This window comes from Entelurus aequoreus, linkage group LG06 (genome assembly GCF_033978785.1).
Source record: "Entelurus aequoreus isolate RoL-2023_Sb linkage group LG06, RoL_Eaeq_v1.1, whole genome shotgun sequence".
NCBI classification, from domain to species: domain Eukaryota; kingdom Metazoa; phylum Chordata; class Actinopteri; order Syngnathiformes; family Syngnathidae; genus Entelurus; species Entelurus aequoreus.
Window position 1 is genome coordinate 20980155 of NC_084736.1, and position 24857 is coordinate 21005011.

A 24857-nucleotide genomic window follows, 5' to 3' on the forward strand; every position below is an offset into this window, starting at 1 on the left:
AGGTTCTGCTACCTAGGCTGCGGACCTCTTTCTAGAGTCCAGCAGTGAAAACAGTCCTTGGTGGGGTTGGGAGGAGTCTCTGCAGATTTTCTGAGCCCTGGTCAGGCAGCGGCTTTTTGCGATCTCCTGGATAGGAGGAAGAGGAGTCCTGATGATCTTTTCCGCCGTCCTCACCACTCTCTGGAGAGACTTCCGGTCTGAGGCACTGCAGGCTCCAGTCCAGACAGAGATGCAATTGGTCAGTCTCTATAGTGCCTCTGTAGAATGTGGTGAGAATGGGGGGAGGGAGCTGTGCTCTTTTCATCCGACGCAAAAAGTGCATGCGCTGCTGAGCTCTTTTTACAAGAGCTCCGGTGTGTAGGGACCAGGTTATATTGTCAGTTATCTGCACCCCCAGGAACTTGGTGCTGCTTACCATCTCCACTGGTGTGCCGTTGATGAAGAGTGGAGCGTGGCTGGACTGGTGCTTCCTGAAGTTGACAATGATCTCCTTGGTCTTGTCGACGTTCAGGACCAGGTTGTTGGTTCTGCACCAGTCAACCAGATGTTTCACCTCCTCCCTGTAGTCCATGTCATTGTTGTCACGGATGAGGCCCACTACTGTCGTGTCGTCCGCATACTTCACAATGTGGTTGATAGTGGACCTGGCGCAGCAGTCATGGGTCATCAACGTGAACAGCAGCGGACTAAGGACACAGCCCTGGGGGGAGCCGGTGCTCAGGGAGATGGCACTGGAGGTGTTGTTGCCCACTCTCACAGATTGGGGTCTGTCTGTGAGGAAGTCAAGCAGCCAGTTGCAAAGGGGGGTACTGAATCCAAGGGGGGCCAGTTTGCTCACCAAGTGCTGCGGGATGATGGTGTTGAATGCAGAGTTGAAGTCCAGAAACAACATCCGCACGTGTGTGTCCTTTCCTTCCAGATGTGCTAAGCTCCGGTGGAGTGCAGAGGAGATGGCGTCCTCTGTGGAGCGGTTAGGGCGATGAGCAAACTGGTATGGGTCGAATGTGGGGGGAAGTCTGGAGACAATGTATTCCTTTACCAGCCTCTCGAAGCACTTCATTACAAATGTTTTTTGGGATAAGTCAGTATTTTAACATAAAAGTGTTTGATTGTGAGGCATTAAAAGCCACAAAATGCAACGGGTCCATCAGACCCACAAACACTGGCTGAGTAACAACAATATGAACACCACACAAGGGTAAAGACGTGTAATGAAGTCTTTTTTTAAATAATTGAACAAGTTCCTGGTTTCATTTTAAGACGTGTCGTGAATGAAACATTTTTGAAAAAAAATAGTTGGACTAGTCTTGGCTTCATTTTAAGACGTGTCGTGAAGCCTTTTTTTGATAGTTGGACTAGTTCCTGGCTTGATTTTAAGTTGTGTAGTGAAGCCTTTTTTAAAAAGTTGATTAAGTTCCTGGCTTCATTTTAAGACGTGTAATGAATGCCTTTTTCAAGTTCCTGGCTTGATTTTAAGACGTGTAGTGAAGCCTTAAAAAAAAAAAAAAATAGTAGGACTAGTCTTAGCTTCATTTTAAGACATTTCGTGAAGTTTTTTTTTTCCGGTCTCCCCTAGAGGGGGGGGGGGGGGGGGGGGGTTACCCATATATGCGGTTCTCTCCAAGGTTTCTCATAGTCATTCACATTGACGTCCCACTGGGGTGAGTTTTCCTTGCCCGTATGTGGGCTCTGTACCGAGGATGTCGTTGTGGCTTGTACAGCCCTTTGAGACACTTGTGATTTAGGGCTATATAAATAAACATTGATTGATTGATTGATAGTTGGACTAGTTCCTCGCTTCATTTTAAGTTGTGTATTGAAGCCTTTTTTTAATAGTTGATTAAGTTCCTGGTTTCATTTTAAGACGTCTAATGAAGCCTTTTTTTAATAGTTGGACTATTTCCTGGCTTCATTTTAAGCTGTGTAGTGAAGCCTTTTTAAATAGTTAATTAAGTTCCTGGCTTCATTTTAAGACGTGTAGTGAATGAAGCCTTTTAAAATAAATAAATAGTTGGACTAGTCTTGGCTTCATTTTAAGATGTGTCGTGAAGCCTTTTTTGATAGTTGTACTAGTTCCTGGCTTGATTTTAAGTTGTGTAGTGAAGCCTTTTTTAAAAAGTTGATTAAGTTCCTGGCTTGATGTTAAGACGTGTAATGAATGTTTTTTTTAATAGTTGGACGAGTTCCTGGCTTCATTTTAAGACGTGTAGTGAAGCCTTTCAAAAAATAGTTGGACTAGTCCTGGCTTCATTTTAAGACATTTCGTGAAGGTTTTTTTTGATAGTTGGACTGGTTCCTCGCTTCATTTTAAGTTGTGTAGTGAAGCCTTTTTTTAATAGTTGATTAAATTCCTGGCTTCATTTTAAGATGTGTAATGAAGCCTTTTATTAATAGTTGGACGAGTTCCTGGCTTCATTTTAAGACGTGTAATGAAGCCTTTTATTAATAGTTGGACGAGTTCCTGGCTTCATTTTAAGACGTGTAGTGAAGCCTTTAAAAAAAATAGTTGGACTAGTGTTGGCTTCATTTTAAGACGTCTAATGAAGCCTTTTTTTAATAGTTGGACTATTTCCTGGCTTCATTTTAAGTTGTGTAGTGAAGCCTTTTTTAAATAGTTTATTAAGTTCCTGGCTTCATTTTAAGACGTGTAATGAAGCCTTTTATTAATAGTTGGACGAGTTCCTGGCTTCATTTTAAGACGTGTAATGAAGCCTTTTATTAATAGTTGGACGAGTTCCTGGCTTCATTTTAAAACGTGTAGTGAAGCCTTTCAAAAAAAATAGTTGGACTAGTCTTGGCTTAATTTTAAGACATTTCGTGAAGGTTTTTTTTGATAGTTGGACTAGTTCCTCGCTTCATTTTAAGACATCTAATGAAGCCTTTTTTTAATGTTTGGACTATTTCCTGGCTTCATTTTAGGTTGTGTAATGAAGCCTTTTTTAAATAGTTGATTAAGTTCCTGGCTTCATTTTAAGACGTGTAATGAAGCCTTTTATTAATAGTTGGACGAGTTCCTGGCTTCATTTTAAGACGTGTAATGAAGCCTTTTATTAATAGTTGGACGAGTTCCTGGCTTCATTTTAAGACGTGTAGCGAAGCCTTTAAAAAAAATTAAAAAAATATGTTAGACTAGTCTGGGCTTCATTTTAAGACGTGTCGTGAAGCCTTTTTTTGATAGTTGGAGTAGTTCCTGGCTTGATTTTAAGTTGTGTAGTGAAGCCTTTTTTAAAAAAGTTGATTAAGTTCCTGGCTTGATTTTAAGACGTGTAATGAATGCTTTTTTAAATAGTTGGACGAGTTCCTGGCTTCATTTTAAGACGTGTAGTGAAGCCTTTAAAAAAAAAAAAAAAAAAAAAAAAAAAAAAAACTTGCGGCTGCGTGGGCGTGCTGCTCTCAGCGCGAGCAGGGGCGTGCGTGTCTGAGCGCTCTGTCAGCGGAGCCTATAGGTACCCTACCACTGAATTTAGCACCGGAATAGAAGAGACAAAAAGTGGCGTGGATCAGTTTTGGATGACTGTGTCCCTTTGTCCTTTGTGTTGCCAGGCAACGTGGCGTGGATGCACGTGCTGGCCGCCCGTGCCCTGGTTGAGCACTCGGACAAGGTCGGCGGCGAGGCCTTCTTCTGCTACGACGACTCCCCGTACAAGAGCTACGAGGACTTCAACATGATCTTCCTGTCGACCTTTAACTTCCGGCGGGTCCGCATGCCGCTGGTGCTGCTGTGGTTGCTGGCCGCGCTCAACGACGTCCTGCGCTGGGTCCTGTGGCCCGTCTGCAACTTCACGCCGCTCCTGAACAGCTACACCTTGAGCGTGGCCAGCACCTCCTTCACCGTGAACACGGACAAAGCGCTGCGCCACTTCCAGTACCGCCCGCTCTACAACTGGGACGAGTGTCGGGAGCGCACGCAGAAATGGGTGGATACCTTCCCCTTGGAGAACTCCAAAGACGCCTAATGGCACCCGAGTGGTTGCTGACGTCATGTGACCAAAATGAATATGTTATTCAATTACTGTTTATATCAGTGCTTCTCTTGTCACGCCACCCCGATGGGACAGAATTGCTTTCACGCCCCCCCCTAAAAAATATATTATTTATCTGTATGTGTCAAGGTAGTTCTTTCTTTACTAACACTAAAGATGCTATTACGCCATTGCCTCTCACGCCCCCCTTTCACCAGACAACTCATGGTACCCCTCTTCCAGGGCGGTCCACCCCACTATTTAAGAAACACTGCATTAAATGGGCTATTTGGAACTTGCTCACAGTCTAATTTCACCAGGACTCATTTTTTTCACGCGCCCCTGAAGTTAATGTTTATTTGTCTATCTGTATGTGTCAAAATAGTTATTTACTATCACTAAAGATGCTATTACGTTATTGCCTCTAAGCCCCCCTTTCACTCGACAACTCACGCCCCCCAGTTTGGAACTTGCTCACAGTCAAATTTTACTAGGACCCTTTTGTTTCATGCCTCCCCTGAAGGTATTGTTTATTTTTCTATCTGTGTCAAAATAGTTATTTACTCACATTAAAGATGCTATTACGTCATTGCCTCTAAGCCCCCCTTTCACTTGACAACTCACGCCCCCCCATTTGGAACTTACAGTCAAATTTTACTAGGAAACTATTTTTTTCACGCCCCCCTGAAGTTATTGTTTATTTGTCTATCTGTATGTGTCAAAATAGTTATTTACTATCACTAAAGATGCTATTAAGTCATTGCCTCTAAGCCCCCCTTTCACTCGACAACTCACGCCCCCCCAGTTTGGAACTTGCTCACAGTCAAATTTTACTAGGACCCTTTTGTTTCATGCCTCCCCTGAAGGTATTGTTTATTTTTCTATCTGTGTCAAAATAGTTATTTACTCACATTAAAGATGCTATTACGTCATTGCCTCTAAGCCCCCCCTTTCACTTGACAACTCACGCCCCCCCCATTTGGAACTTACAGTCAAATTTTACTAGGACACTATTTTTTTCACGCCCCCTGAAGTTATTGTTTATTTTTCTATCAGTATGTGTCAAAATAGTTATTTACTCACACTAAAGATGCTATTACGTCTTTGCCTCTAAGCCCCACTTACACTCGACAACTCACACCCCCCCCCCCCCCCATTTGGAACTTACAGTCAAATTTTACTAGGACACATTATTTTTTTCACGCCCCCCTGAAGTTAATGTTTATTTTTCTATCTGATTGTGTCAAAATAGTTATTTACTCACACTAAAGATGCTATTATGTCGTTGCCTCTAAGCCCCCCTTTCACTTGACAACTCACGCCCCCCCCCCCCCCCCCAAATTTGGAACTTGCTCACAGTCAAATTTTACTAGGCCTCATTATTTTTTTCACGCCCCCCCCTGAAGTTATTGTTTATTTTTCTATCTATATGTGTCAAAATAGTTATTTACTATCACTAAAGATGCTATTACGTCATTGCCTCTAAGCCCCCCTTTGACTCGACAACTCACGCCCCACCCAATTTGGAACTTGCTCACAGTCAAATTTTACTAGGACACATTAGTTTTTTTCACGCCCCCCTGAAAGTATTGTTTATTTTTCTATCTGTGTCAAAATAGTTATTTACTCACACTAAAGATGCTATTACGTCATTGCCTCTAAGCCCCCCTATCACTCGACAACTCACCCACACCAATTTGGAACTTACAGTCAAATTTTACTAGGACACATTCTTTTTTCACGCCCCCCTGAAGTTAATGTATATGTTTCTATCTGTATGTGTCAAAATAGTTATTTACTAACACTATAGATGCTATTAAGCCATTGCCTCTCACGCCCCCCCCCCCCCATTTTGGAACTTGCTCACAGTCAAATTTTACTAGGACTCATTATTTTTTTCTCGCCACCCTGAAGTTAATGTTTATTTTCCCATCTGTATTTTGTAAAATTAGATGTTGTTTTTTTTTATACCAACAGTAAAGATGCTATAACACCATTACCTCTCACGCCCCCCTTTCCTTTGATAATTCACAGCGTGTCCCCTCAGGGGGGGCCAACACCACTATTTAAGAAGCACTGCATTAAAGGCGCTATTTAAATTTAAATGGACACATTCATTTTTCACGCCCCCCTGGAGTTAATGTTTATTTTATTTATCTGTATGTCAAGATAGTTCTTTACTAACACTAAAGAGGCTATTACGCCATTGCCTCTCACACCCCCCAGGGGGGCCCTCCCCACTATTTAAGAAACACTGGCTATTTGGAACTTAATCACAGTGACATTTTACGAGGTGACATTATTTTTTTCACGCCCCCCGCCCTGAAGTGAATGTTTATTTGTCTATCTGTATGTGTCAATATATTTGCTATTGCCTCTCACGCTATTTGAGAAGCACTGATTTTTTATCTACATTTCGAAACGTTATTACTTATTGTGCTCCAAACCAATAGGGAGCCATAACATGAATTTGATCAAGCTTGTTAACGAGATTAGGCTCAAACCTTAAGGGACAAGTGAGGAGAAATAAGTTTCTTTGGGGATAAAAAAACAACCACACCCTCTGAAGAATTAACAGAAAAAGCCAGCAGTTGATTCCAGATGTTTGGAACCACCTCAGAGACATTAAGAGTAGAGGTGATGAATGTGATTTTCATCAATGTGTGTGGCAAATGTAAACAATTTCAGATGTTTTTCATCAGTAATTATTTGTTTGCACAGCATCAGTGTAAGTAATTTCCTGTATGACAGCAAGTTATCGTCTTAAATAAAAATAATATATTACATTTTTTTTAGCTCTATTTCACAACATGTTTTTGTCTTATGTTTATGATCCGTGGGGTGTTCCACCATGGGTTTCCCTCTCGGAATGTTCTGGAAACTTTGTGTCATCAAAGAGGAGTTCCCTCTCTAAGTGACAGACCTTTCTGTTAGGTTTCGGTGTTTGCTTTTTCCATGGAGACCATCACAACACTTACTGTATCTCACCGAGGAGCCAAAACAGGATCCAAAATGAGGCGGTTAGGAAAATGTGGTCTTTGTGTTGCTGATATGTTTGAAAACACTGCCCTTTTTTGTACATTAGGAAAAACACAACACGCACTAGTACAGGGGTGTCCTAACTTTTTCCACTGAGGCCGGCACACTGAAGGATTAAAGCTTGTGGGGACCGTTTAGATCAGTGATTCTTAACCTTGTTGGAGGTACCGAACCCCACCAGTTTCATATGCGCATTCACCGAACCCTTCTTTAGTGAAAAATAAAATTTTGGTTTTTTTTCAAATTCAAGAGAAAGTTATATAATAATAATAATAATAGATTTTATTTGTAAAATGCACTTTACATTGAGTAAACAACCTCAAAGTGCTACAGTGTATTAAAACAAACAAAAAAATAACAATAAAAACTAGAACAGCCAAATAGCTAAAACTACTATGCGTATATCTGGAAAAAAAAGGCTTTTTTAAAAAGAAGGGTTTTTAAGCCTTTTTTAAAAGCATCCACAGTCTGTGGTGCCCTCAGGTGGTCAGGGAGAGCGTTCCACAGACTGGGAGCGGCGGAGCAGAAAGCCCGGTCTCCCATTGTTCGTAGCTTTGTCCTCGGAGGTTGGAGGAGGTTAGTCTGTCCGGAGCTGAGGTGTCGTGTGGAGGATTTGGGGGTGAGTAGTTCTTTGAGGTAGAGGGGGGCATTTCCATGGAGGCACTGGTGGGTTAGTAGGGAGACTTTGAATTCAATCCTATGTTTTTGGTAACACTTTAGTATGGGGAACATATTCTAAGTAACAAAGACTTAATTTACAGTTTTTTGTACACTAGGGGAACATATTCTAAAAGGATCCAAAAGGGTTGAAAAATAAGTCATAAATTATTATAATTTTTTATTTTCAATGCTTTAGTCTCTAGTTTAGCTTCAGATTCATCCGTTGTTCATAAGTTTTCTTTTGCTTTTTTGTGTTCTTTTTATGTTAAAGAAACCCCTGTTTTTTTAATGTCAAACACACAAAATGTGCAACATTTTCCCACAAGAATATTTCAAAGTGGAATATTAAATGTGAAGGAGTTGGAGCCTTAAATAGGTAAATACTTCACAACAACATTGATTTTAATTCATTATAATTTTTTGAGCAGTGACGTTTTTTTTTTAATCCCACTAAAATTCTCAGGTATCCATAAGGGCCCCACTCATGAAAGTGTTAAAAATAAGTCATAAATAATTCTTTTTTTTTTTTTTTTACTTTCAATGCTTAAATCTCTAGATCAACTTCAGAATCATCTTTTATTTTATTTTTTTTGTTAGTTTTTTCGTTTGTTTGTTTTATGCCTTTTTTGTCTTACAAAACTTAGTTTTATTATGGCAAACACACAAAATAAAAAAAATATCATCCTCCCCCAAAATTCTACTGGAATATTCATTAATAATTAATAATCTATAAGGTCATTGATTTTCAACCCTTATTATTTTTTGAGCAATGACAGTTTTAAAAAAATTCACTAAAATTCTTGGGAATCCTGAAGGGCCCCACTCATAAAAGTGTTAAAAATAAGTTATACATTATTTTCATTATTATTATTAGTTTTACTTTCAAGGCTTAAATCTGTAGATTCACTTCAGATCCATTTGTCAATTATACGTTTATAATATTTTATATAGTTTTTTTGTTTCATGACCTTTTTGTCAAGGAAAACTTTGTTTTTATGACAAAACAAACAAAATATGCAATATTTTCCCCAAAAAATATTTCAAATTGGAATATTTGATGTGAAGTAATTTATCCTTAAATAGATCAATAATTGAAAACAACATTGATTTTAGACTTAATTAAATGACAGTTTTAAAGAAAAAAACAGCCTGCATGGCAGCTTTGTGTTATTAGAGTCAACATTGCAACTTTTGGTCATTACATTTCACCTGTTTGCTCCTTAATTCCACGTTTTTATGTTTTTATTTTTTTTAAATATATATATTTGTAGAATGTGCCGTGGGCCGTTTAAAAATTAGCTGTGGGCCTCAAATGGCCCCGGGGCCGCACTTTAGACACCTCTGCAGTAACATCATATCCATTTTTTACCACTATTTTAGTGTTACGGACAGGAGCCTATACCAGCTAAACACTGGTTGCCAGGCAATCAGGGCACATAAAACAACTATTCACACTGATGCCAAAATCATTTTTAGTTTTTTTTTTTAGATAAGGGGTGTCCAAACTTTTTCCACTGACGGCCACAACTGAAAAATCAAAAAAGCTTTTTGATATAGAACATTGTCAAAGCCTATGTCTCCAAGCTGGCCTGGGAACGCCTCGGGATCCCCCGGTAAGAGCTGGACAAAGTAGCTGGGGAGAGGGAAGTCAGGGCTTCTCTGCTTAGGCTGCTGCCCCCGCGGCCTGACTTTGGAAAAGCGGAAAATGTTGGATAGATGAATGGACAAAAAAAAAGAAAAACAAAAAACAGCCTGCATATCAGCAACAACAACAAAAAAGCTACAATGATGCGAGATTACCCGTACAGTGCTGTAAGCGGGTTAGGGTGAGCAAATCAAGCGCTCCTTTACTCCGATACCTCCCCTGATCTCATCGCAAACCAGCATGGCCTTGATCGTTTGGTACTTCTTCGCTGTCTCTTCAGATATTTTACGTGCAAGTTGCACCTGATGTTCTGCAAACGTTCAGTGAGAAGGGAAAAACATCATGCTTCAACACATCAAAACTTATCAGCCACCTAAACCGCCAGCATCTCTATTGAAAACCATTGTAACCTTTGCCAGTCGCAGAGATAGGTACATATGCACACATTACATTCGAAAAGATATTAATAAGTTAATCAGTTATCGGTATCATTCTTAAGAAGCAGGAAGCTACCTGTGTCGATATTCGCTGAAAAAAACCCAAAAAATCTCGCATCTCAAGTTTTAGTGTCAGCATTTCAACGTTTCCCCTTTACTTTGCACCTATTTGTTCTTTGAATCCAATTGGAGTTTTTTTTGTAATAGTGTGTTTAGAATGTCAAACACTTTGTGTACATTCAGTTCAATGCGTGTCCTCCTCTAGGCTGCCATTATACTCAAAACCAACCAATGTCAAATACTATCCATCCATCCATTTTTCTACCGCTTATCCCTTTGGGGGTCACGGGGGGTGTGCTGGAGCCTATCTCAGCTGCATTCGGGCGGAAGGCGGGGTACACCCTGGACAAGTCGCCACCTCATCGCAGGGCCAACACAGACAGACAGACAACATAAACACTCACATTCACACACTAGGGTCAATTTAGTGTTGTCAATCATCCATCCATCCATCCATTTTCTACCGCTTTTCCTTTTTCGGGGTTGCTGGAGCCTATCTCAGTTGCATTCGGGCGGAAGGCGGGGTACACCCTGGACAAGTCACCACCTCATCGCAGGGCCAACACAGATAGACAGACAACATTCACACTCACATTCACACTAGGGTCAATTTAGTGTTGTCAATCAACCTATCCCTATTAACCGTGAAATAAAAAGGGATCTGCCGCCCTCTGCCGGTTGAACTAATCAAGTGCAATCATTTGTCAACATTTCTTAATCACTTCGCCGACTATATGGTTAATGGTTAACAAATACAACTATTAAATCCCAAAAGAAAGGGACAAGTGGTAGAAAATGGATGGATGGATGGATGGATAATTGTTTTGTGGTTTTAGTGTTTTGTGTGTATAAGGGGACGTTTTAAAGCGATTCAATGCTGCGCGGCTGCGTGCGCGCTCCCGCGGCTGTACGTGAGCACGTACGTAGCTGTCAGTAGCAAATGCGGGCGGCGGGTGAAGGATGTCTCCCGTGTCCGCACCGCCGAGCTCGGATGAATTAAACAAAGAAAAAGGTGTCGGGGATGAGTAGCGAAGAGTAGCAGTGAGCAGTGTGCTGGGTTGGAATGTTTGTACATCCAGCGTGTTCGGAAGAAGTAGCGCAGACGTCCGGCTAGCCGGCTACGCTAGCTAGCCTAGCTAGCTAAGCACACCATCCGCAGGACGTCAGCGCGCCCACATCCTCGCCGTACTCGGCGGTGCCTTCTCCGGCGTCGCTTTCCTCTCCACCCCGGGGGCTTGGCGGAGTCCGGGGCTGTGGCGGGGCAACGCGCGGACACCGCGGCGACCCGGGCGGACGGATCCGAGTGACAAACGCCGGGAGTGGGTGAGTGTGGCTGCGGGGGGGGGGGGGGGTTGTTGAGGCTGCCGTGGACCGGTCAGGCGGGCAGTCATCGTCAGGCGGAGGCCGCGGGGACGCTGCCCGGCCTGGGCCTGCCCGGCACGTCGGGAGCGTGTTGGCAGCTTAATTAGCCGCACATAAATCGTTGGAGGCCTCCGTGGAGGAGAAGTGTTGTTAGCTCTTAGCATGTAGCCGCCTGGAGGCTGCACGCTTCATTGATGGCCGTGCATGTTATTGATGCTCCACACCGCACCTGACACGCTCATGCAGACCGCCTTAGAGCGATCATTTTGTCCTCCGGCACAGTACACTACCATATCCTCAAAAAAGACGAATTAGTCACATCCTTTCTATTTATGTTCCAAGCTTGTGCAAGAGGAAATGCAGCCTGACATTTATTAGTACTGCCTGCTGGTGTATTGTTCTTTAGGGTGCTCACATTTGAAGAATGCTACCTGCCTCATTACAATAGTCCAGTGATACTCCAATTTTTTTCCACCAAGTTCCACCTTACCACCACTATAATGAGCAACATTAACACATAGTAGCGCAGTAGACCTAAGTATTTATTAACCCGTTTTCTAGTGATGGGTTGATGAGGCGTCATGAAGCGTTTCGACACATTGCAAAACTGTATTGATACTGTGTCGATACTGTGTCACTAAATACTGACATCTGCTAGACATTAAAAATCCCTACAGGCAACCTATGGACCGACTCAACTGACACTGATTTTATGACCTAGTATATACAATAATATAAACCAAGTCATTGTATTTAATTTAGGATTATGTCATATCTTCATTTAAATACAAATATATTTTTATCTTTTTTAGATACAGTCAATAAATAATGTGAACATGTATCATAACATGGAAATCTAAGAGAATGTGTTGTGAATGAGGATGCTTGTGAACTGGAAATTATTTTTTTACACATTTTTATTTAAAAAACCCAGTTTTTCCAACGTATTAAATTTTAGACGATTTCTCTTCTTAGTTATTATTTCTCCGGCTGTAGAAAAGACACGCTCACATGGCACAGAGGAGGCGTCAGTGCGACACAGTTCGCGTATCGGTCACGTGACCGAAACAGCTCATGATCGGTCATGTGACTTTCGCGCACCGACACAGGGTTTTGCTCTATGAGCTCGACGCATGCGCCGATGCATCGGTGTTGCCGGACCCATCACTACCGTTTTCGTTTTTTATTAAAAGAAAAATGATACAATTAATTTTTCAAACTGAGACTCACTGACTTTGGCTCATTTTCTGTGAAGAACATATATCAGAATACATATTTAATGACCACACACCATACACCCCCCCTACACAATTCTATTACATATAAGATGTCCAGGTCCACTGGACCCGGGGCTAATAGAAGTGTGGAAATTTATGTTTTGTATAACACACACACACACACACACACACACACACACACACACACACACACACACACACACACACACACACACACACACACACACACACACACACACACACACACACACACACACACACACACAGCAGGCCTAGACAGGAGGAGGACAGAGTGTAGGTACACAGAACATCAGAGGGTCAAAAGTGCAAGAAAATGAGAGCAGACAGTGTTGACAAACAATTTTGCAACCTGGTGTGGGAACCGCAGGTGCAGAAACACAAAAGAAGAATCCCTGTGGGATGCAGAAACTGGCAGAGAAATTTTCCGTGCAACGTTCATATTGTTGTTACTCAGCCAGCGTTTGTGGGTCTGATGGACCCGTTGCATTTAGTGGCTTTTAATGCCTCACTATCAAACACTTGTATGTTAAAATACTGAACAGATGTTCAGTATTTTAACATAAAAGTGTTTGATTGTGAGGCATTATCCATCCATCCATCTTCTTTCGCTTATCCGAGGTCGGGTCGCAGGGGCAGCAGCTTAAGCAGAGAAGCCCAGACTTCCCTCTCCCCAGCCACTTCGTCCAGCTCTTCCCGGGGGATCCCGAGGCGTTCCCAGGCCAGCCGGGAGACATAGTCTTCCCAACGTGTCCTGGGTCTTCCCGTGCCCTCCTATTGGTTGGACGTACCCTAAACACTTCCCTAGGGAGGCGTTCGGGTGGCATCCTGACCAGATGCCCGAACCACCTCATCTGGCTCCTCTCGATGTGGAGGAGCAGCGGCTTTACTTTGAGCTCCCCCAGGATGGCAGAGCTTCTCACCCTATCTCTAAGGGAGAGCCCCCGCCACCCGGCGGAGGAAACTAATTTCGGCCGCTTGTACCCGTGATCTTGTCTTTTCGGTCATAACCCAAAGCTCATGACCATAGGTGAGAATGGGAACGTAGATCGACCGGTAAATTGAGAGCTTTGCCTTCCGGCTCAGCTCCTTCTTCACCACTATCCATGTGAGGCATTAAAAGCCACAAAATGCAACGGGTCCATCAGACCCACAAACGCTGGCTGAGTAACAACAATATGAACATTACACAAGGGTTAAAAACAAGGCAAAGGTTTTATTTAACAAGTATGTTTAATATTTGTGGCCACTGTTAAAATACACACAAACATCAACAATGATACTCCCTATACCAGGGGTGGGCAATTAATTTTCACCGGGGGCCGCATAAGCAACCCGAGCACTGCTGGAGGGCCACACGACAATATTTCAATTAAATTTTGCTCAATATTATTTTTGATATACCGTAAGATAAATAATAATGATGATAATAATAGTAATAATTAATAATAATAATAATAATTTAATTTAACCTAACTTAACTTTATACAAAAGCAGATTGCTTTTGATGGTCACTTTATCCTGCATTATCCAACATTTTTCCCCATCAGATTTGGACAACAATCTGTTGTTAAAAATAGTTTTTAATCATATTTATTTTATATTGTTTTTTATATTGGTTTTATATGTAATTGTTTTTTCTTTTTATTCAGTCATTGGTGGAGCTAAGGATAATATTTGAATATTGTTTGTAATATTGTTGTGCAGCACTTTGGAAACATTTTGTTGTTTAAATGTGCTATATAAATAAAGTGGATTGGATTGTCACACCTGCCAGCTTGTCCCAACACGCATTTACCTCTGTGAACAAGTCATTACCTGTGGTTGTCTCTTTAATTGACTGCATCAGAGCTCTCATCCAAAGTTAGCGAAAAACAGTCCATGTCTCCGCGGGCATACAGCGCAACAAAGTCCAATAAGCACTCCTTAATAAACTCTCCGTCAGAAAACGCCTGACTTTTTCTGGCGCTTTTGTGAGAAATGACGAAACTTGTCCTGACGGCTGCATCTCTGGGGGTGTGAAATATGGCACAAAGTCCTTGTTGGGTTTACAGTTTTACCATCAACGCATCAGCCTCCCTTGCGCGCGCTTCATCAGACACATTCCGGTATTTTCCCTCGTGTTTCTTCGTGTAGTGGCGATTAAAATGATATTCAAACACAGCAACCTGTGTACCACACATTAAGCACACGGCTTTACCATTAATTTATGTAAAGAAATACTTGGCAGTCCATGTCTTGTTGGAAACACGCCATTCCTCATCAACTTTTCTTTTTTTTAGCGTCTCATCACTTGTCTCTATGCACCTTCACTCACAGGTTCCCCCCGGACATACGGCATAAATAACACATTTCAAAATAAAAGCAGCACAGTTGTATTGCGCGCACGACATAGATGTTTTTTAAACTTTATTTTGTAATTTGTAATTGCGCCGTTCAATTCACTCACAATCGCACACGCGCATACGTCCACACGGAAGTAATACAAATAACGCTTTTCAAAACAAAAGCAGCACCGTTGTATTGCACACTCGACATAGATACTTTTTGAAATTTATTTTGTAATTTATGATTGGCCTCACGCGGGCCGGACAGGGATGCGCAAAGGGCCGGATGCGGCCCGCGGGCCGTATAATGCCCAGGTCTGCCCTATACAATACATACTGTATTTACATACTTCTTTGGCGTACCACTAGATGGAGCCCGCGTACCACCACAGTTTGAGTATCACTACAATAGTCAGTTAGCTGCACTTGCAGATATCCTAGTACCGTACATTATGCAAACCGTATTTTCCGGACCATAGGGCGCACCGGATTATAAGGCGCACTGCCGATTAATGGTCTATTTTCGATCTTTTTTCATGGTTTAGGGAGTTATATGTTTATTTTTTTTCTAAATGTAAAACACTTCCTTGTGGTCTACATAACATGTAATGGTGGTTCTTTGGTCAAAATGTTGCATAGATTATATTTTACAGACCATGTTCAAGCTGCTTTCTGACAGTCACTTCAGGATGTGCCGTTTTATGGGTGGTCTTATTTACGTGGCTCACCTTCGGCAGCGTCTTCTCCCTTTCATCTTTGTTGTAGTGGTGTAGCATGCAAGGACGGGAGTGGAAGAAGTGTCAAAAGATGGAGCTAACTGTTAGACTTTACTTACATCAATAACGGAGCAGCATCTCCTCATCTGTAAACAACAAATGTTGTCCTGTGAAAAAACGTCCGACCGGAACTCTCTCATAACAAAAGTTCCTTGGGTGAATAATGTAAACTCACTACACCGGTATGTTTTAGCGCTTTCATTACAGGTTTACTGACAGATATAAGTTAGAAATTTACACTAATTTATATTAGAAATGGCAACAGTGGAGGATGAATGTCACATAACAAGAATAATAGAGAAAAAGCAGAAGCTTATCGACTATGGCGTCGACACGGACTACAAAGGCTGACATGTACAATTTTCCAGGGTTTACGCAGATCCCAAATACAGATCAGCAGGTACCAGAAGGTAAGAAAAGTTGCTTTTGCATAATATTCCGAAACAAAACGCCAGATAATGTCTTACCTTATACACACACCCTAATAATACTTGTATGTTTAATGCGCCGACAGTCCATCAAGCGGTGCGACTTCATAGCTTACCAAAGTCGTACTAAAACATTTTGATAGATTTTTGAGCGCCTTGTGTAATGTTCTATATTTTCAATGGAACATATAAAATGTTGGTGTTGTTTACTTGAGTCATATTGCCATCGTAGTGCAGTCTACATGTATCTCTTTTTTGACTGCCATCTACCAGCCTCACTTATCATTACATCATGTACCAAATAACTTTGCTTTGTGGTCGGTTAGCGAAACCAGAATTATTCCGTACATTAGGCGCACCGGGTTATAAGGCGCACGGTCGAGTTTTGAGAAAAAAAAGAAGGATTTTTAAGTGCGCCTTATAGTCCGGAAAATACGGTAACCTAAATGTTTACCATTTGTTGTTTACACTAGGTGGCAGGCGTGCAATCATGCTGCCATATTACCCCAGACTCCAGTCAGCCATGAACAGGATACAGCTGTATATCAGCTGTACTTCCTTTTATTTAGGCAGAATTTTACATACTATCATTACACCTAACATCAACACTATTATTAAATGTATCACAACCAGTTTGTGAGTTTTTTTCTGAATTGAAGTTTCCTATTGGGTGACAGTTTGGAACTTAAAGCACCACTTAGTTACTTTTCATAACTTCTGGGATGATACATGGACTTACAACTGGTTGAATGACACCGCTGTCATGGCCCGAGGGGGTCTGTATCGCTCCCACTGGCACTTAGCAACTTTGAGGAGGGCGGCAGGAACCCTGCCTCACAAAAAACTACAAATGCGCTGACTTGCTTTACGGCATACGTCACTCCCCCTTTCCCCATTTGTTAAAAAGACGGAAGTCGATGCGAATGCCTACGCGTCACCAGAAAGAAAAAAGAAGAAGAACGCCTTTGTGCGATTACTGCGATCATGGCCGAAGCTCCAAAACAAGCAAAGAAACAAAAAGTTTTGTCTGAGGAGACAATTAAAAAAAAAAGGTTACCCAGATAAAAGGACAGTCAGGATCAACATCGGTCTGGCTTTCACTTTCTGGCGTGAGCACTTAAAGGCCTACTGAAACCCACTACTACCGACCACGCAGTCTGATAGTTTATATATCAATGATGAAATCTTAACATTATAACACATGCCAATACGGCCGGGTTAACTTATAAAGTGACATTTTAAATTTGCCGCTAAACTTCCGGTTCGAAACGCCTCTGAGGATGACGTATGCGCGTGACGTAGACCGGGGAACACGGGTATGCCTTCCACATTGAAGCCAATACGAAAAAGCTCTGTTTTCATTTCATAATTCCACAGTATTCTGGACATCTGTGTTCGTGAATCTGTTTCAATCATGTTCATTGCATTATGGAGAAGGAAGCTGAACAAGCAAAGAAGAAAGTTGTCGGTGCGAAATGGACGTATTTTTCGAACGTAGTCAGCAACAACAGTACACAGCCGGCGCTTCTTTGTTTACATTCCCGAAAGATGCAGTCAAGATGGAAGAACTCGGATAACAGAGACTCTAACCAGGAGGACTTTTGACTTCGATACACAGACGCCTGTAGAGAACTGGGACAACACAGACTCTTACCAGGATTACTTTGATTTGGATGACAAAGACGCAGACGTGCTACTGTGAGTATGCAGCTTTGGCTTCTAAACATTTGATCGCTTGACCGTATGTGCGCAACTTTTTTTTGCGTATGTACGTAACTTTTTAAAAATATATAAGCTTTATGAACCTTGGGTTAGGTGAACGGTCTTTTGGGCTGAGTGATTGTGTGTGTTGATCAGGTGTTTGAATTGTATTGGCGTGTTCTATGGAGCTAGGAGCTAGCATAGGAGCTAGGAGCTAGCATAACACGTACCGTACCGTACGTGCGCGTCACGTACGTAACTTTTTAAAAATATATAAGCTTTATGAACCTTGGGTTAGGTGAACGGTCTTTTGGGCTGAGTGATTGTGTGTGTTGATCAGGTGTTTGAATTGTATTGGCGTGTTCTATGGAGCTAGGAGCTAGCATAGGAGCTAGGAGCTAGCATAACACGTACCGTACCGTACGTGCGCGTCACGTACGTAACTTTTTAAAAATATATAAGCTTTATGAACCTTGGGTTAGGTGAACGGTCTTTTGGGCTGAGTGATTGTGTGTGTTGATCAGGTGTTTGAATTGTATTGGCGTGTTCTATGGAGCTAGGAGCTAGCATAGGAGCTAGGAGCTAGCATAACACGTACCGTACCGTACGTGCGCGTCACGTACGTAACTTTTTAAAAATATATAAGCTTTATGAACCTTGGGTTAGGTGAACGGTCTTTTGGGCTGAGTGATTGTGTGTGTTGATCAGGTGTTTGAATTGTATTGGCGTGTTCTATGGAGCTAGGAGCTAGCAGAGGAGCTAGCATAACAAACACGCAGGTGTTTTTATGCAGGATTAATTTGTGGCATGTTAAATATAAGCCTGGTTGTGTTGTGGCTAATAGAGTATATATATGTCTTGTGTTTATTTACTGTTGTAGTCATTCCCAGCTGAATATCAGGTCACCCCCGGCTCTCACAGCATCTTCCCTATCTGAATAGCTTCAACTCCCCACTAGTCCTTCAATTGCACTTTACTCATCCACAAATCTTTCATCCTCGCTCAAATTAATGGGGAAATTGTCGCTTTCTCGGTCCGAATCTCTCTCACTTCATGCGGCCATCATTGTAAACAATAGGGAACTTTGCGTATATGTTCAACTGACTACGTCACGCTACTTCCGGTAGGGGCAAGCCTTTTTTTTATCAGATACCAAAAGTTGCAATCTTTATCGTCGTTGTTCTATACTAAATCCTTTCAGCAAAAATATGGCAATATCGCGAAATGATCAAGTACGACACATAGAATAGATCTGCTATCCCCGTTTAAATAAAACAAATTCATTTCAGTAGGCCTTTAACATGCCTCTACAACCCAGCATGTTGGGTTTGGAGGAAAAAATATATATTTTCGGGGTTCCCAAACATGAAATTTCAAAATAAAAAAATATAGCCCCTGCCACCAATTTCACATACTGTCACAACAATTGCTGGAGACATTTATCATGCTAAAACACATCTAAAAGTCTCTAGAACCTATATTTGGAAAACAAACAGGAAGTCGGCCATCTTGGTTTTACGTCAAAAACAAGGGTTGTATTTCAACGAACTCCTCCTAGATACTAGACAGATGGGCGATGATGAATTGCAAAGAAATGTTGTTTACGCCAGTGGTCCCCAACCTTTTTGTAACTGCGGACCGGTCAACGCTTGAAAATTGGGTGGGTGGGGGTATGTTTTTTTTTGTTTTGTTTGTTTTTTGTCATTAAAAAAAATACAATCATGTGTGCTTACGGACTGTATCCCTGCAGACTGTATTGATATATATTGATATATAATGTAGGAACCAGAAATATTAATAACAGAAAGAAACAACCCTTTTGTGCGAATGAGTGTAAATGGGGGAGGGAGGTTTTTTGGGTTGGTGCACTAATTGTAAGTGTATCTTGTGTTTTTTTATGTTGATTTAATACATTAAAATAAATATATATATATATATATATATATATATATATATATATATATATATATATATGTATATATATATATATGTATATATATATATGTGTATATATATATATATATATATATATATATATATATATATATATATATATATATATATATATATATATATATATATATATATATATATATATATATATATATATATATATATATATATATATATATATACTGTATATCCATCCATCCATTTTCTACCGCTAGTCCTGTTATTTATTTTATTTTATGCGGCCCGGTACCAATCGATCCACGGACCGGTACAGGGCCGCGGCCCGTTGGTTGGGGACCACTGGTTTACGCCATAAGATGTGGGTGTGGCATGGCGCCAAACTTTTTTCTGATGGTTTGCAACCAAACTTTAAAATTTGTAACTGAGCTCCACAAATTCAGATCTCCATAAGAATTGATTCACATGATGATGAAGACACCTTGAAGTTCTAGATGAGTCAGTGCCTATTCGTACCTGGTTGGGCGGAGCCAGCCATAAAAAACTACTTCTCGCCGTCAACAGTGACACTGTCATTATTTTACTTTAATTGATCAGCTCTCCTTCCAAACTAATTTGAGGCTTTAAGGTTGGGAACTGATCATGACTGGACATCATTATCAACACCAATATCAATGCCTTGTGGTAGAAAATTGTAACCGTCACAACAATCACTTGTATCAGTTATACAATAAGATATCGAATGCAGCTGAGATAGGCTCAAGCGACCACACCCTCTCCCCCCCCGTGACCCTGAAAGGGACAAGCGGTAGAAAATGGATGGATGGATGTAGATGTTGATCAGTATACCGTATTTTTCTGACTATAAGTCGCTCCGGAGTATGTCGCACCGGCCGAAAATGCATAATAAAGAAGGAAAAAAAACATATATAAGTCGCACTGGAGTATAAGTCGCATTTTTGGGGGAAATTTATTTGATAAAACCCAACACCAAGAATAGACATTTGAAAGGCAATTTAAAATAAATAAAGAATAGTGAACAACAGGCTGAATAAGTGTACGTTATATGACGCATAAATAACCAACTGAGAACGTGCCTGGTATGTTAACGTAACATATTATGGTAAGAGTCATTCAAATAACTATAACATATAGAACATGCTATACGTTTATCAAACAATCTGTCACTCCTAATCGCTAAATCCCATGAAATCTTATACGTCTAGTCTCTTACCTGAATGAGCTAAATAATATTATTTGATATTTTACGGTAATGTGTTAATAATTTCACACATAAGTCGCTCCTGAGTATAAGTCGCACCCCCGGCCAAACTATGAAAAAAAAACTGCGACTTATAGTCCGAAAAATATGGTAATTAAATTCACACAAATATTACTCTATTGGTGCTAATTATTCTTAAATGTTAATTTATTTTAATTTTATAATTTTTTTGTTTTCATTGTAAACATGCCATAAGGTGGACCCATAATTATATGCTTTGACATTAACATCACTGGTTTGAAATTTTCCTCACCGAAAAAAAATGTTGTATTTTAACAATGTAGATACACAAATAATAAGAAATAATAAAATTAATGAATGGATTTAAAAAAGTATAAATAAAACTACAATTAAAATTAGGACATAATAAATGTGTGTACGCTTAAACTACTACCCAAAAAGTGAATACAAATAAAATAAATACAATAAAAAAATAGTAGAAAGTACTAATCATAGTGAATCCAAATACAATGGATAAATACAATTTAAAAATAGTCGGAAAAAATAAAAAAAAGTTTATATATATATATATATATATATATATATATATATTCAGTATATACACATATATTTTTATATTTTTATCTGTAAAAATATATGTTTTTTACAAGAAAAGTTTATCCAAAAGCTGCTTAGTTTCCTTTAACTCGGACTCAAATTTTAGTCCAGTTGCCACCCAAGTTCAGAGTGGGCAATTGCTGACGCTAAATTTGCATGTACCGGTACATAAAAAAAACGATTCCCAAACGAACTTCTCACAACGGGGAATTGGGTCTCGTCATTCCCTTTTAAAGAGCCTTTTAAAAGATTCAAATTGTTTGCAAATGTCACATCTGTGTTGTATGTGCTGTTGGTTTATGTAAGTGTTTATGTTCATGCCATGTGGTTAAAAGCGTTATCTGAATGATAAAAACAGTCAGCAATGACTTCAGCTGACTGGTATGAACATTAGCTACAAGTTTTAGTAACCAAAGATTAGTAATTGTTGCAAAATGTTGGATAAAACTTACAACTTGTTGTTTTTTTCTCATCTAGGAGAGCTCCCATCGGATCATGGCAGAACTTTCAACCTTGTCCCCGTCACCATCCGCATTGGGCGATCCCCACGCGACTCCCTCTGTCCCCTCATCCTCGCTGGCAGCCCACACTCCTGACCTGGCCATGGCGACGTCAACACCCAAGTGTTTGACTGAAACTACTCCCGCACCGCAGCCGGAGGGCGTGACTTCCGCACCGCTGCCACCTCAGAGTCCCTTGAAGGTCGCTGCTGAGACACCGGTGGGTGCCCTCCCTTGTGTATGTCAGGGGGCGGCGGCACAACATGAGGATGAGGAGGCAAAGACTGGCGCTCATGTTGAGCGTCAGGACCTTCTCTCCAATGAAGCATCACTCGCAGCTCCGCCGGATTTGTCCTCCAGCGAGCTTACCGCTCAACCGGCGTCCCCTTCCACTGACCTTACCCCAGGCCCAAATCTCTACCCCAGTGTGCACGTCACCCACAACCCGCATCCTGGTGGGGATGATGTCGCCCAACCCGCAGACGGAGACGCTACAGTGACCGTGGAGGAGAAACCTCAGAAAGAACAAGTCCCCAAGAGTCCACCTCCACCTGTGTCCCCTAAGCCCCAGAGTCCACCTCCACCTTTGTCCCCTAAGCCACAGAGTCCACCTCCACCTTTGTCCCCTAAGCCCCAGAGTCCACTTCCCCTTTTGTCCCCTAAGCCCCGGAGTCCACCTCCACCTGTGTCCCCGAAGCCCCAGAGTCCCATTAAAGCACAGCCGCCATGCAGCCCCACCACCGGGGCCGGGCACCCCAGCCCGACGGTGCCGTTCATCCAAGAGCCGGCCCCTTTCTTCCCGATGGCCACCTCGCGCCCGGCCCCCGACACCCTCAGCTACTTGGAATCAGCCAGCCTGATGTCGGGCACGCTGGAGTCCCTGTCTGGCTTGGGGGAGGACGGGAGCTCGATTGGCTCCGATTCGGAAATCAATGGCCTGGCGGTCAAGCGTACTGACAAGTACGGATTTTTGGGCGGCACTCAGTACAGCGAAAGCGGGTAAGTGATGCCGTCACAGTCACACTGGTTGATTTCTAATACAACGCCACAGTCCAGTCTTTCACGCTACAATCAAAATGGTCTGTTCCAAGGTAAAACTGTGGCAATCATAAAACCTTCACAATAGGGGTGTCAAAAAAAAATCGATTTTTGAATGAATTGTGATTCTTATTTGTAACGATTCTTAATTGATAAAAAAAAATGGAATACATTTTATTAAATTTTTTTCTCCCCAAAATCTGTCCTGTCCAGCCACTTTAGTACATGTTTGGGTAGAATTTTATTAAACAAAACCAGTTTTCTTTTAAATAATATATACATTAATCAGAGCTGTTTGATCTATTTTATGGAGGAATGTAGTTTATCATAGAACTGGCACAAAAAAAAGTGATGATTTTTATTTAAGAATCGTTTTGGATCGAGAATCGATTCCAAATCGAATTGCTACCCCTAAGAATCGAATTGAATCGAGTGTTGCCCAAATGATTCACAGTTCTACTTCACACTTGTATTATTAACCCAACAGACAAAGTTTTCAATAACCTTTTTAACATTCTTGGCACTTTGTGTATAAAGAATAAGTAAAGGTCTGGTAATAGGACAAAAACAACACAATAGTTAATTATGATGCAGACAAACGTGGTGAAGAATGCAGAGAGGAAGTACCAAAACTATTGGATTGTAGCCAAATTGTACTTCGCAACCAGGACAAATAAGGTGTGTGACACTTTTGTAGCTAAGCTATGTTCTAGTAATTTCCAGTTCTATGGTTATTGTCACACGTTTTCTCTTTGTCATCACTGGTAACTCTTGATCCTTATTTTGGCTAAAAAATATCAATCTCGACTGATAAAAAAACACTTATATTGTGATAGAGTTTTGAGCCATCTCACCCAGCTCTATTTTAAACAAAGAATAAGTGAATGTCTAGTAATAGGACAAAAACAACACAATAGCTAAGTTTGAGGTAAACAAATATGGTGAAGAATGCAGAAAGAAAGTCCCAAAACTTGTAACTATATTGTACTTAGCAACCAGGACAAAAATCACATGTGACACTTTTGTTGCTAAGCTATGATGCAGTAACTTCCAGTTCTATGGTAATTTAATACTTTTTTCTTGCACTAACCTTCACAAAGAGCCAACGGAAAACCAAAAATAAAAACAAAAACATTAATGGAGTAATTTAATTATTTTGGTGTCCAAAGTGCGGCCTGTGACAGGGGTGGCCCGATACAACACTTCCACTTTTGTTTTAAAGTATTGGAAATATATTCCATATTAGAGCCTTAAGTATAGGCCAATACCGACATTTTTTTCATACGATATCAGCAGGAATCATTCATACTTTAATTATTTTGTAGTGTGGAATGTTAGAAAAGGTTTAAAGGCCTACTGAAACCCACTACTACCAACCACGCAGTCTGATAGTTTAAATATCAATGATGAATTTCTTAACATTGCAACACATGCCATTACGGTCGGGTTAACTTATAAAGTGCAATTTTAAATTTCCCGGGAAACTTCCGGCTGAAAACGTCTAGGTATGATGACGTTTGCGCGTGACGTCAAGGGTTGAAGCGGAAGCATTAGGACACCTTTGTATCCCAATAAAAACAGCTCTGTTTTCATCGCAAAATTCCACAGTATTCTGGACATCTGTGTTGGTGAATCTTTTGCAATTTGTTCAATTAACAATGGAGACTGCAAAGAAGAAAGCTGTAGGTGGGATCGGTGTATTAGCGGCTGGCTACAGCAACACAACCAGGAGGACTGTGAGTTGGATAGCAGACGCGCTACCGTGAGTACAGCTTTGGCTTCCAAACATTTGATCGCTTGCCCGTACGTGCGTGGCGCTATGTGCATGTCACGTACGTAACTTTGGGGAAATATATGTTTCTTGCCGACTCTAATGGCGGCCGGGGTGTCGTCGAAAGCTACAACGCTCGCCGCT

General features: G+C 41.1%; 2 protein-coding genes across 2 annotated transcripts in view; both read left to right on the forward strand.

The window, feature by feature from the left end:
* The window catches only part of hsd3b7 (hydroxy-delta-5-steroid dehydrogenase, 3 beta- and steroid delta-isomerase), a 30086-nt gene extending 25817 nt beyond the window's left edge, over nucleotides 1-4269 (forward strand). The window contains exon 6 of the mRNA XM_062050217.1: nucleotides 3544-4269. Within this exon, the coding sequence (XP_061906201.1) occupies nucleotides 3544-3956 (413 nt within the window). The 3' untranslated portion in view covers nucleotides 3957-4269. The remainder of the gene's footprint in view (nucleotides 1-3543) is intronic.
* Nucleotides 4270-10709: 6440 nt separating this feature from the next.
* Nucleotides 10710-24857, forward strand: part of LOC133651943 (TBC1 domain family member 10A-like) — a 31994-nt gene continuing 17846 nt past the window's right edge. The window contains exons 1-2 of the mRNA XM_062050218.1: nucleotides 10710-11126; nucleotides 21882-22903. Of these exons, the coding sequence (XP_061906202.1) occupies nucleotides 21900-22903 (1004 nt within the window). The 5' untranslated portion in view covers nucleotides 10710-11126; nucleotides 21882-21899. The remainder of the gene's footprint in view (nucleotides 11127-21881; nucleotides 22904-24857) is intronic.